The sequence below is a fragment of the Hyperolius riggenbachi genome, chromosome 5 (assembly GCF_040937935.1).
Source record: "Hyperolius riggenbachi isolate aHypRig1 chromosome 5, aHypRig1.pri, whole genome shotgun sequence".
NCBI lineage: Eukaryota > Metazoa > Chordata > Amphibia > Anura > Hyperoliidae > Hyperolius > Hyperolius riggenbachi.
Genome location: NC_090650.1, coordinates 67923389 through 67936680, shown reverse-complemented (window position 1 = coordinate 67936680; position 13292 = coordinate 67923389). Strand labels below are relative to the sequence as shown.

The 13292-nt window shown below is 43.5% G+C and overlaps 1 protein-coding gene across 2 annotated transcripts in view; it reads left to right on the top strand.

Annotated features, from left to right (window-relative positions):
• Positions 1-13292, top strand: part of ZMYND11 (zinc finger MYND-type containing 11) — a 136303-nt gene that overhangs the window by 48431 nt on the left and 74580 nt on the right. For both annotated transcript variants that reach the window (XM_068238607.1, XM_068238608.1), the window contains exon 4: positions 7487-7646. In XM_068238607.1, coding sequence (XP_068094708.1) covers positions 7487-7646 — 160 coding nt within the window. The remainder of the gene's footprint in view (positions 1-7486; positions 7647-13292) is intronic.

The window sequence follows — 13292 nt, the reverse complement described above, 5'->3', positions numbered from 1 at the left end:
ATCTCTGGCTGCAGTAGTGGCAGAATCACACACCTGAAACAAGCATGCAGCTAATCCAGTCTGACTTCAAGGACAACTGAAGAGAGAGGTATATGGAGGCTGCCATGTTTATTTCCTTTTAAGCAATACCAGTTTCCTGGCAGCCCTGCTGATCCTCTGCCTCTAATACTATTAGCCATAGCCCCTGAACAAGCATGCAGCAGATCAGGTGTTTCAGACTTTAAAGTCAGATCTGACAAGACTAGCTGCATGCTTGTTTCTGCTGTTAATTAGATACTACTGCAGACAAATAGACCAGCAGGGCTGCCGGGCAACTGGTATTGATTAAAAGGAAATAAATATGGCAGCCTCTGTATACATCTTACTTCAGTTCCCCTTTCAGTCAGAGCACCTGATCTGCATGCTTGTTGAGGGGCTGTGGCTAAAAGTATTAGAGACACTGGATCAGCAGGAGAGTCTGGCAACTGGTATTATTTAAAAAGGAAAAATCCATATTCCTCTGAATTTAGGTTCACTTTAAAGCACAATAAACACATGTTTCGTGGGCTACACTTCCTCAAGTCAATAACATGCCTGAACAGCAGTTCTTTGAAGCTCGGAGCGCCGCTAGATCCTTTGGAAGGTAGAGACAGCAGTCTCTATTTTATAGAGCGAGCAATCGAATCACCAAGAGACCAGACACAGTGCAGGATGGGTGTTCCCTGCACGCGCTGATGGTTGTTGCTGAGCGCTTTTTTTTTTTTTTTTTGCACAGTATTTAATCCAAATATCATGACTTTCTACACTATATTGGGCTCCTGTTCTTCGTTTGTGTGCATCCTTTTTCCATCAAGGTCATTTAAGTCATACTTTGCACTTATGTTTAGATTCATTTCCAGGAAGTGTTGTATTCACGTATGCACCGCCTACTTCTCCCAGAAGTGCCCATTATCTTTTCACTCCATAGGCCACACAAGTTAGGCTGACTCGACTAGTATTTTTAGTAACAGTCTTAATACTGACGTGTAGATTTGAAAATCTACATATGCCAATACCAGCTATGTTTGAATTCATTAAATGTCTTGCCCATATCTATATGTACCAAAGTTCACATTGGGGTGCAAATAAATTAGATTATTGAGAATTATGCTAGTTATTATGATACAGAATTATACTATTATGAAAATCTATTGTAAAATGGACTAATCAAATCTTGACGTAAAAAGCATTTCATTGGTCAGTTTTCAAGTAGCACACATTTGCATTAATATTTGAATAATTCAAGTAGAAAGTTGGCACTGAGACAAAACTTTTATACTTTTTATAATGCAGGTATGTGTTTTTACTACTTGTTTAAATTGTACTGTTTGAATATAAATTGAATGTGAACAGTAATATCTGTACTTAAACTTCACTCACACACAACTTAGAATATGTGGGGCAAGTACAGGTTTTCATTAAAATGAACATTTTTTGTAATAGATATGGGAGTCACCTTATACAGGGCTGTGGAGTACAAAATGAACCAGAGGTGAGAGACCTATGGAGGCTGCCATATCTCCTTTTAAACAATACCAGTTGCCAGGCAGTCATGCTGATTTTCCATGCATCGGTAGTATCTGAATCACACACTTGAAACAAGCTTGCAGCTAATATCGTCAGGTGATCTGATCTGCATGCTTGTTCAGGGTCTTCAGCAGGACTCCCAGGCAATGTGCATGGAAATAAATATATCAGCCTCCATATGTCTCTCACCTCCGGTTCCCTTTGGGGGGAAAAAGGAGCACTGTTAGTACTATTGTGACAGGTTCCCTTTACTTTGAATCTGTGCATCGGTAGTGTTTGTTTGAGGCACCAGTTGTTATGAAACTCCTCACAAAACCTTATTTACGTCACACTGTTGTAAGACAGATCTCCCTTCTACATTCTGTATTTTTGCCTCTGTTTATTACAGTGAGTGAATTAACCGATATGAAACATTAGACTGTTCTGAATGCGCACACATTCCCCAGGCACTGCTTTACTGTCAGTGTCTGGTTGCCTTCCTCTTACAGCTAATTACATTTTGGTGACATGGCCTCAATTCACTAAGCAGTTTAGACTAGTCTACTGATGGTTTTTAGTCTACTGATGGTTTGGTCAGTTGCATCAAAGGGGAATTCACTATTACCAAATGTTTTAGACCTGTTTTTTAGGTCTAAAACATTTGGTAATAGGTGGGTAAAGCAGGGGAAATGATCAAAAGATGCAATTCACAAACCAGTAGCTATGGCTGACATCCTTCTCCTCTGATGAGCTCTCCTCTGCATACAATTAAACTCCTGCATAATTCATTTAAAAGGTTCCATCCTCCCATCCTAAAATATCTCACAGAATTACTTTACCAACAGAAATCGGCTGGTCTAATCGGTCTGAAAAAGTGGGCGTGGTTACTCCTTGTTTGCCTTTGTGAATGGTGTAATTACTGAATGTTAGACCAGGCCTAAAAACAGGTTTAAAACATTTACACTAAACCATCAGTAGACTAAAAACCATTTGTAGACTAGTCTAAAATGACAGATGGATTCTGTGAACATAAAGACTGGTAGTGTTTCTGTTTGCTGTACTAAGTACCTAGCAGTGGCATAGCTAGAGATACTGGGGCCCCATAGCAAAACTTTTATGGGGCCCTCAGATGTAGCCACTCTTAAGCATTGCCACCTGCCCCTATGCTATGGATATGAGTTAATTGGGCAATTTACATTCTCATCCAATCAACACTGCACATAGTTCAGGAGCACTGAGATTAAGCTTGATGGTGGAGGAACACCAGAAAGTTAATGGTGAATACATAAAAATCCATCTGGGCTCCCTGTGGTCAAGGGCCCCATAGCAGCTGCTATGGTTATTGCTACGCCCCCGGTACCCAGCAAGCTCACGGTGATCCAGAACTCCTAGGAGTGTGTAAGGGGCTACAATGGACCTAAAACCCCCCTTACTAAAATGCGATGGAAAACACTTTAGCACTTTAGTAAGATGGCTTTTAGGTCCATTATAGCCCCCGATTTGTGGGGTGGGGAGCCAGTCAATGTTTGTGTATGTTTTTGGAATGTGGAAGGAAACGAGCGCTCAGAGGAAACCTATGCAAACACGGGGAGAACATAAAAACAAGGAACACAAAGAGCCCCAATAGTGTAATATGTACTGGTAAATGGTTACTAGATAGAGTAAATATTAATACTCACAAACCAGGGTTACCATTAGGCAACCACTGTAAAAGCAGGTGGGGAGATTTTCCTGACTCCACTCAGGAAGAAGAGCCAGGCACGTCTGTGTCTGTGTCACACAGAGGTGCCTGGCTCTTCTACTGACCACATATGCTATTGCTCCGTTGTTATTGCCTGATGAAGCGGGATCAAACCTGCGAAACGCTTAGCATATTTGGAGTTCATAAATACAATATATTGACTGTCTTTACTACAGTCATTGTGTGTCTACTTGGAGGAGGTAAGTGCACCACTACCTCCTCTATTTACCAAGAATTTGTTTTTTAAGCTCATTTAGCTTCCTTTTATCCTTTTGGCGCCTCTGTTCTCCTGCACAACGGGGAGAACATACACTGTGCTGCCCAGGCTTTCAGAGCCTTTTTTTTTTTTTTTTGCAGTGAAATGTTACTATTTTTTTTCCTGCTGCAGAATCACTTGATTTTTCCTAATAATGTACTAAAAACTAACCCCCCTACCCAGAGGCTTAACTATAAATTATGGGTTCCCCCAGCAAAACTTTGATGGGCCCTCCTAATGTTCACACACATCCCCATGTTCACACCCCTCCCCTTGCCTACCCCTTGTGACCTTCATAGCCTGGGAAACCATCTTGCAAGGTTAATAAAACATGTGCAGACCTCATAATCTTCACACCCATAAGTGTGGCCACAAAACGCCTGATCTGAAGGATGGACCCCTTTATTGGGGGCAGTGAGGTAGTAGTTGGCCCCACTTACAGCTGTGGTGCCTCCTGCTCCCCTGTAGTTATGCCCCTACCACACAAATGCCCAAAAGTAAAGCAAAGGTTGCTTTGCTTCTGTGGGCACAACTGGCAAGTATGCATTGGTGTGGTGGTTTTTTTTGTTTTTTGTTTTCTTTTTTTTTGGGGGGGGGGGGGGGGGTAGTACCTGTGAAACCAGTTTTCCTGTGCTGGAATATTAAATCATACCTTTACTGGAAACCTAGCACTGTAGTATTTTCTCTGAGCTGTAAAGGAGTTAAATGGTGAGGTGGCAATTGGCATAAAGAGGTAATTAATCAGCCCTCTGACACCAGGTATGCCCGAGTCTGGCTTTCGTACAGCAGCGTCTCTCCATAGTGTCTCTGAGCTGCATAGGGACAGAGCTCTTGGAACCGAGCCATCCCACTCAGCTGTAATTTATCGTTTATTGATCACTTATTGCACAGAGGGACTGTTTCAACCACATAATTAAATTATCTATCAGGAATACATGGCAGATCAGAGTTGCTGAATTCAGCCTGGCTATAAAATAATTCACCTTCTGTGGCACACAACTCTCACAGGTCATCCAGAGAAATTCTGCGGTAATGCCGGCGACACGTAAAGAACCGCCGTAATTATTGTATATAGAGAAGCCTCCAGAGGGTTCTTACTTCAGCCAGTGAATGACACATTACTAAACAAGTTCTGAGGTAAAATGAATTGCAGTGGTAATTGTGTAAAGTGAAAATTTTATTCTAAAAAGAAATGTTGCGTTATAGTTTTGGGCCTGAAGCAGGATAGGAAAGGGACAACAGATACTTCAGCGGGTCTGTATAGTTGGGTTGGGGCTCATACACATTCACAACTAATGTCACTCGTTAGGGATCAAGAACTGATCCCCTTGGGCGACATCGCCGAGTATACACACACACACACACACACACACACACACACACACACACACACACACACCAGACACACCACACACACACACCAGACACACCACACACACACACCACACACACACACCAGACACACCACACACACACACACACACACACCACACACACACACACCAGACACACCACACACACACCAACTCGCTTCAGCTCTCATATATAGCAGGGGCATGTGTGCCCCTGCTAAAACGCCGCTATCCCGCGGCTGCACGAGGGTCCCTGACCCCCCAACCCACCCCCCGCAAACCTTGGTCGCAAGTTGGTCGTAGATTTTTGCTTCCTGGAGGCAAGGGCTAACGGCTGCAGCCCTGCCTCCCAGCGCGTCGATCAGACGCGCATCGCCGCCTCTCCCCCGCCCTTCTCAGTGAAGGAAGACTAAGAGGGGCGGGGGGAGAGGCAGAGATACGCGCTGACAGACGCGCGTAGGGAAGGGCTGCGGCGGTTAGCCCTGCCCCAATGCGGAAGCGCTCCCCCGCATTACGGAGGGGATTTGGGGGGACAGGGACCCCCGTTCAGCCGCGGGATAGCGGCGTTTTAGCAGGGGCACACGTGCCCCTGCTATATATGAGGTCTGAAGCGAGATTTATTCTCGCTTCAGACTCTCTTTAACTAAACTGCATAAGGAGCTGCAAATGAAATTTACAATATGCAAACACTAGTGCACGACAGGCGGGGGCACTTGAGTATTGCCACTGCTCGGGACCCCCAAACCAGCATGTAACACAATAGGGAAGTGCAGGTGAGCCCTGGAGCTGCCACCACCAGGAACTCGCCCCCACCACTCCTTCAACTTTCCTGATCTGTGAAGGTGGACTGTGATCTGGGAAACGCGTTATCTGCCAAGTGTCTGTCCATTTAATAAACGTGTTTATTATATATCTCCTATTTTGGGGCACCTCCTTCCTCCAAATGTTTCACCCCCATATACTTGAAAAGACATCAGAGAAGACAGACTCAGCTATAATGATTCCTGAGCAAAGCTAGACTGAATGCTCAGTCGGGAATATTATCAGGGCTGATAACAAGCAGGCTGTGAAGGATGAAACGGAGAGCAGGGTAGGAGTTTTCTCTAATGTTCCCACTGATAATTATGGTAAAATACATGAGGGTGCTTCATCTCTGGTTCACTTTAAAGTGAACCCAAGATGAGTGATCTGAAGGCTGCCATATTTTTTCCTTTTAAACAACACCAGTTAACTGGCAGTCCTGCTGATCTTTTTGGCTGCAGAAGTGTCTGAAGTACACCATAACCAAGCATGCAGCTAGTCCAGTCACAACAATATCAGAAACACTTAATGTACTGCATGCTTGTTCAGGGTCTATTGCTAAAGATCTTAGAGACAAGAGGATCAGCGGGACAGCCAGGCAACTGGAAAAGGAAATATGGCAGCTTCCATATAATTTTCACCTCTGGTTCACTGTAATGAAGAAATGGATACTGGATATCATTGCAAAAAATCGATTAAAATCCGGTAATGACTTCCTCTGGATCAACAGGGATATGTGAGGGTGCAGGCTAGACAAGATAAATAACATTCAAATTGCGCATTTCTCCTGGCGGACTCAAAGCGCTTGAGCTGCAGCCACTAGGGTGCGCTCAAAAGGCAGTAGTTAGGGAGTCTTGCCCAAGAACTCCTTACTGAATAGGTACTGTCTTATACAGGAAGAGCTGAGCCACTGCTGGATTGTGTTGCATCTACTTTTCTGGTTGAACTCGATGGATGTACGTCTTTTGTTTTTAACCCAGATAACTATGAAACTATATGTAAGGCCTAGTGCACACCGAGCGGTTTTTGGAGTGATCCGCCGGCCGCATCCGCCTGGAAAAACGCTTGGTTAATGTATTGCAATGGGATGGTGCACACCGGCGCTTTGAGGTTTTTGCCAAGCCGCAAACGCGCCTCCTGCTGCGCGTTTGCGGTGTTCATAAGCGTTTCGTCCTCAATGTAAAGTATAGGAAAAACGCAAACCGCTCTGAAAAACGCTACTTCAGAGCGGTTTGCCAGGCATTTTTGTTATTGAAGCTGTTCAGTAACAGCTTTTACTGTAACAATATGTGTAATCTGCTGCACAAAAACGCACCCAAAACCGCTAGGTATGTTTAGAAAACCTCTCTAAACATACCTAGAATCGCTCTGAAATCAGCTCCCAAAACCGCTAGCGTATTGCGGATCTGCTAGCGGTTTTGGTGTGCACTGGGCCTTACATACACATGCAATCTGACCGTACTGGCTGATGATTATTTCGGGGCCACCATGTTTGCCCCTTTGTCAAGGCACAGGACAGACTCTATACTATGTATGTATAGAGTTTGTCCTGTGCCTTGACAAAAGGGACCCTTGGTGGCCCCGAAATGATCAGCTAGTACAGTCAGATGGCATGGGTGTGAGTAGTGGAACAATAAATCCTTTGTTCCTGTAAACAGTCTGAGTACGGACCCTTCAATGGATCATTTTGTTGGATTTCTTGCAGCAGTGTACGTCAGTCATTGCATTTCAGTGTGTGGCTTTGAATGTGAATTCTCTGCTGAACACTAATTGCTGCTTTTTCCTTCTCCTTTTCTCTCCTGTGTTGCTCAGGTACATGACCCGTGTCCATGGCATGCACCCCAAGGAGATAACAAGGCAGCTTAGTCTAGCTGTAAAGGATGGACTGATAGTGGAGACCCTAACAGTGGGGTGCAAGGGGTCTAAAGCAGGCATTGAGCAGGAGGGATACTGGCTACCTGGAGATGAAATCGTAAGTATCAATCCTGTATTATGTCTGTTGCCTAGATTTCTGTTTTCCTAGGATGAAAGCTGAGAATACATGATGATTTATGATCCGGTGGAGTTATATGCTGATAAGCGAAGAACCGAGGGACAGCATGCACAAGCGCGGCCTATATCAACCCGAACAGAAAAAAAGTAGATAAAGATCTGCTATAAAGCTTACTAAACTCTTTATTTATAAACCTGGTCTTGAAGGATTTTTTTAAATTTTATTTTTTTTTTGTTTCCTTTTTTTATGTTTGCTCACCTTTTATACCATTGTTTTAAATTACTTTTTCTTATAACCAAAATATTACATTTTAATCCTGTTCACCCACACAGGTACCTGACTATTAAAGCAAAGCTATGCATGACATCTGCCTGTGGAGCCGATAAATAAATGTAGTAACTTTTAATTTAAGGGGCAGTATTGCGAAAATAGTCCTTTTTACTTCATTACATATAAGTTATGTACAAGTGGAGTAATACTTTAAACACGTTTAGTGGCTGAACAAATGTAATTAGTACACTGGCATTACCTATTTGAAGCAAGGGAGCCACGTCAGAAGAAACATTCACTGACGCCGATTTAGACAACACCATTATGCTGTAGGAGGCAGCTAAATCGGCTGTTTGGGGCGGCATTATATTTCCCCCTTGAGACGTTAGAAATAGGATCCTCCACCTTGTAACTGCACTCTTGTGCAGTTCTTCAGCTCATGTGAGCCGCGTGACGTCACCACACTTCACAGATCCTAATGCTGCCTGCCGATACCCCTTCACCGCTGCTGGCAAGGACACGGACACCTATTGCTGTCCGTTGCTGTGGTTACCAGCTTTCAGCTCTGCGCAGCATTGTGGCAGCAGCACGGAGCAGCCAGGAGTTGTAGCTGTGTCCTGCTAGCATCTAACATTACGATTAAAGTTGTTGTTTTATTCAGGAGGCAAGAATTCTTAGAAGGAAAGCAGTAAAAATGTAACTCTTTCCTTCTAAGAATGCTTGCCTCGTGAATAAAACAACAACTTTAATCGTAATGTTAGATGATAGCAGGACACAGCTACAACTCCTGGCTGCTCCGTGCTGCTGCCACAATGCTGCGCAGAGCTGAAAGCTGGTAACCACAGCAACGGACAGCAATAGGTGTCCGTGTCCTTGCCAGCAGCGGTGAAGGGGTATCGGCAGGCAGCATTAGGATCTGTGAAGTGTGGTGACGTCACGCGGCTCACATGAGCTGAAGAACTGCACAAGCGTGCAGTTACAAGGTGGAGGATCCTATTTCTAACGTCTCAAGGGGGAAATATAATGCCACCCCAAACAGCTGATTTAGCTGCCTCCTACAGCATAATGGTGTTGTCTAAATCGGCGTCAGTAAATGTTTCTTCTGACGTGGCTCCCTTGCTTCAAATAGGTAATGCCAGTGTACTAATTACATTTGTTCAGCCACTAAACGTGTTTAAAGTATTACTCCACTTGTACATAACTTATATGTAATGAAGTAAAAAGGACTATTTTCGCAATACTGCCTCTTTAAGGCCTCTTGCACACTGCATGCATTTCAGATTCCGATTCCGCTTTTTAATCTGTTTTTACATCCGATTCCGATTCAGATTTTTAATCTTAACTGCATGCTGCGTTTTTTGATCCGTTTTTCTGTTGAATGTATTCAAGGAAAATCGGAAACGGAATCGGAATCGGAAAACGGATTTGCAGTGTGCAGGGAGCCTAATTTGTAAATTTTTTTTTTGCTAAGTCCTGCTGCAGTAGTGGTCTTTGGGGTAGGAAGTTCCCCTCTCACCACTAGCTGGCCCTGTTGTTTGGGCGAGACGTTACCTTCTCACTGCTATAGGTCAGTGGTGTTAGTGTGACGTGGAGCCCTCTTACCACTAGAGGTCAGTGTTGGACAGATGTACAGTAATATGAAATTCAGGAACAAACAGGACATTTTTATGATTCAGTTCAATTACCAAATATTAAAGTTGACCTATAACAGAAAAAAGTGCCCCTGGGGGGATACTTACCTCAGGAAGGGAAGCCTTTGGATCCTATCAAGGTTACCAGTCGTCCTCCATCCTACGGTGGTCTCGCTCGGCCCCTCTGAACGGCAGGCATGTAAATATGTACCTTCCCTTCTCCAGCACAGGCGCTTTAGCTGCTCTCGGCGCAAGATCAGGCAGAAATAGCCGATCCCAGTTGGGTCAACTCTACTGTGCAGATGCAAGTCGCCTACGCAGTAGAGCAGACTCTATTGGAATCGGCTATTTCCGCCTTAGCCCATCGGTGAGCCAATACTGCCCTGGAGACGAGAACGTAAATAATGCAGGCACTACAGCTTGACAAATTGTCTGCTGTGGCTTCTGAGGGGTCCATCGAGACCACCGTGGGATGAAAGATGACGGGGGAAGCCTCGATAGGATCCAGAGGTTTTTTTTTTTGTTAATCTCTTTAACGAACCCTTCAAGACACCAGTGACCAGCTGCAATTAAGGAGCCTTGTCTACATATCTCCTGGGATTTATCCAGTCTGGGTACATGAAACCGATGTAATAATTAGTCACTACGGTAGGCCATTACTCTACCTGAACCTACAAAGAAACCCATGAAAAGCAGTGAGAAATTTAGATAAATGAGTGAAGACTGAGAATAGGAAATCTGCATAGAAATGTACTGTGCTATGCATTATCAGAGTTACATAGCCTTTTTAATGTGCTGGAGTAGCTCCTGAGTGGCATAAATGGAGAGATATATTAATAGGCAGAGCACTGAAATATATGTAATTGGGTTATCTGCCACCACCTATCTAATATGTGGGTTTGGTGTTAAGCGAGGTAGGCTTCTATTGCAGGAACATGTTAACTTCCTTTCAAGCAGAGAAACACATCTACTGCAGGACAAAGGTAATTTTATTTTTATGTTCTACTATAAAGTGAGCATTGATGCCATGGGCAATACTGCCCCCTTTAGTTTATTTTAATCCTAGCAATGGTTTTGCTTTGTGGTTGTGCTAATTGCAGCATTTTTGGGATTGTTTATTATTATTGTAGCAAATTGTGAGACACAAGACAAATAACATTTATATTGCGCTTTTCTCCTGGCGGACTCAAAGCGCTTGAGCTGCAGTCATTAGGGCGCACTCTATATAGGCATTAGCAATGTTACGGGGTCCATCCCAGGTCTCCTACTCAATAGGTGCTGGCTTACTGAACAGGAAGAGCCGACATTGGAACCCAGGTCTCCTGTGTCAGAGGCAGAGCCCACACTGCACTATTAGGCAAAAAGGAAGAATCCAGGTAGTATATCCTAAAATAAGTGTCGTGTTAAGGCTTTTTTCGATCCTCTGAGGAGGAGTTAGAATAGATCGGCAAACTGCATCAAATATCAATGTCACCAGAGCCCTGCATCAGCGGATCTGGCTTCCACACCTGCCTTTCTGTATCTCCAGCACTAGAGATATAGGAATTCCGGCAGCCATGTTGTTTAAGGGGGTGTGGCTATGTGCTGGAGCCTAGCTGATTCGCTGCTTCCGTGGCACAGATATCTGATGCAGTTTTCCAACCTGTTATAACTCCACATTAGAGGAACAAGTCGTTTATGCTAGTGACCAGGGGCACTTTAACGTCGGACATTTGAATTACTTAAAAAAAATGCAGCAGACTTGATCATTTTCAAGTTTTTACATACAATTTACATCAACTTTATTAGTATGACATTGGCTATACTGCTGACGATTGTTTAATACTTTGTTACAAAAAACTACAGCCGTCTTTAGGGTGAGATTGTTTAGCAGTACAGAAAACATCCTCTTATTAACGGAAAAAGATTTCTTTGTCTAGAGCTACGCCCTCCTCATGACAGCTCCATCCTGTTATGGAAGTGTTGTGCCTTAGTATTACTAGCTGTCTGATGGTAAAAACATTAGATACTAACTTTGGGAAGTTGTGTACAGGAGATGGAAATCGTGCCCTCTCTAAATTCAAGCTACATCCCCACTGAACCTTGCTCCCTGGGTGACTGGAAGATTCTTCGACACCAGAGTGAACTGGTAAGGAGTTCAAAAGAGCCCTTCTACCAGTTCACAAGATCAGTGGAGAGCTCACCCAGCATTCTGGGCTGAGTACTGTTTCAACTGACCTTGTGTCTAGTTGTACAGAAAGTATGGATTGTCCTGTGCCTGAAGAAAGCTTTTTTAACTTGCCTCTACTTTTTCTTTTGCTTGTAGCGCATGATATTGTTCCTTACATTGCTTTATTGCCCTTTCCTAGACTGTGCTCCTGTATTCCACCTGCCTGCCATGACAGTGCTTGTTTTAGTTACTTGACTTGCAGTGAGAGTCAAGTAACTGAAACCAAAACTGCTATAGCAGGTTAGACAGTACAAATCTCTAGAATATTCTCCCCTCATTTATTTACCTGTAAGTTGCTGCTGCTCCTTCTCACTCATTACTGTGTGCACTCAGGGTGGGCTGAGTCGTATGCTGTGTACACACCATGCGTTTTCCCATTCGATCCGCGGGTCGATCGGAATCGATTCGACTATTTCCAACATGCTCTATTCGGGCTTCGATCGTTCCTGCCGTCGATTTGCATGTTAAGTATGCAAAATCGATGGCAGGAACAATCAAAGCCCGAATCAAGCATGTCGGAAATAGTCGACTCGATCCCGATCGACCCGCGGATCGAGCGGGAAAACGCATGGTGTGTACCCAGCATGATGTACTATAATGGTGATGGTTAAAGAGCGACTGAAAATACATCTAAGTTATTATTGTAATGCTGGCTTTGTAAAATATTCCTTCCAAGAATTAGAATATTTGAGATTTTTGCATTTTTTTTTTTCCTGATAAATCTTTATTTGGCTGATATTGGCCTTTGTGACACACAACTTATGCAGGTATACACAATGTAATTTCCTATCAGACCGAGAGATAATCCGACTGGAACTAGCATTGCGTGTACGTGTCCAAACTGCTCCCAATCGGTAAATGGATCAATTTTCAGATCATTAATTCACAAAATCGAACCCATTGGACATGTCGGAAATAATGGGTGTGACCCATCATTCTGACAGGAAGTTGCACCATGTGTACCTAGCATAAGTTATAAAAGTGACCTAAACTAGATTTATAAAAATAAAAAAAGCCACTCTGAAATGGATGCTACTATAAAATGTTGGCTGTAATGATGACTTAAATAAAACCGTGCCACAGAACTCGGGCAGGCAGAATTTAAAGGGAACTAAGCACCCTTTCTCTCACTGGAATTTCTCCTGGCATAGAAGCTGCCATGTTCCCCTCTCCCCTTCTCACAGTCCTTATTTATACAAGTCAGAGATGCTATCTGGACACACACAATCTCTTTGAAGAAACTGTCCAAATTACCCACCCCCTTTGTTGATGAAAAGGTATGGTTTACTTCTTGGTAATGGCTATAATAAAACAATTAGCATCCTGAAATCTCTGTGGCCTGGACGATTGGGCAGGCCTGCTGAAGTAGGCTAATAAAACTACTTTGAATGTAAAATAAAAGGTAAAATGAAAATTTATTTTAATAATGAGATACTTTGTTGGCATGCATTTTTCATGTGCTTTTGAGATGCACTGAGTGCAAAAAATGGTGCTTTGTTCACTTTAAAGGGAACC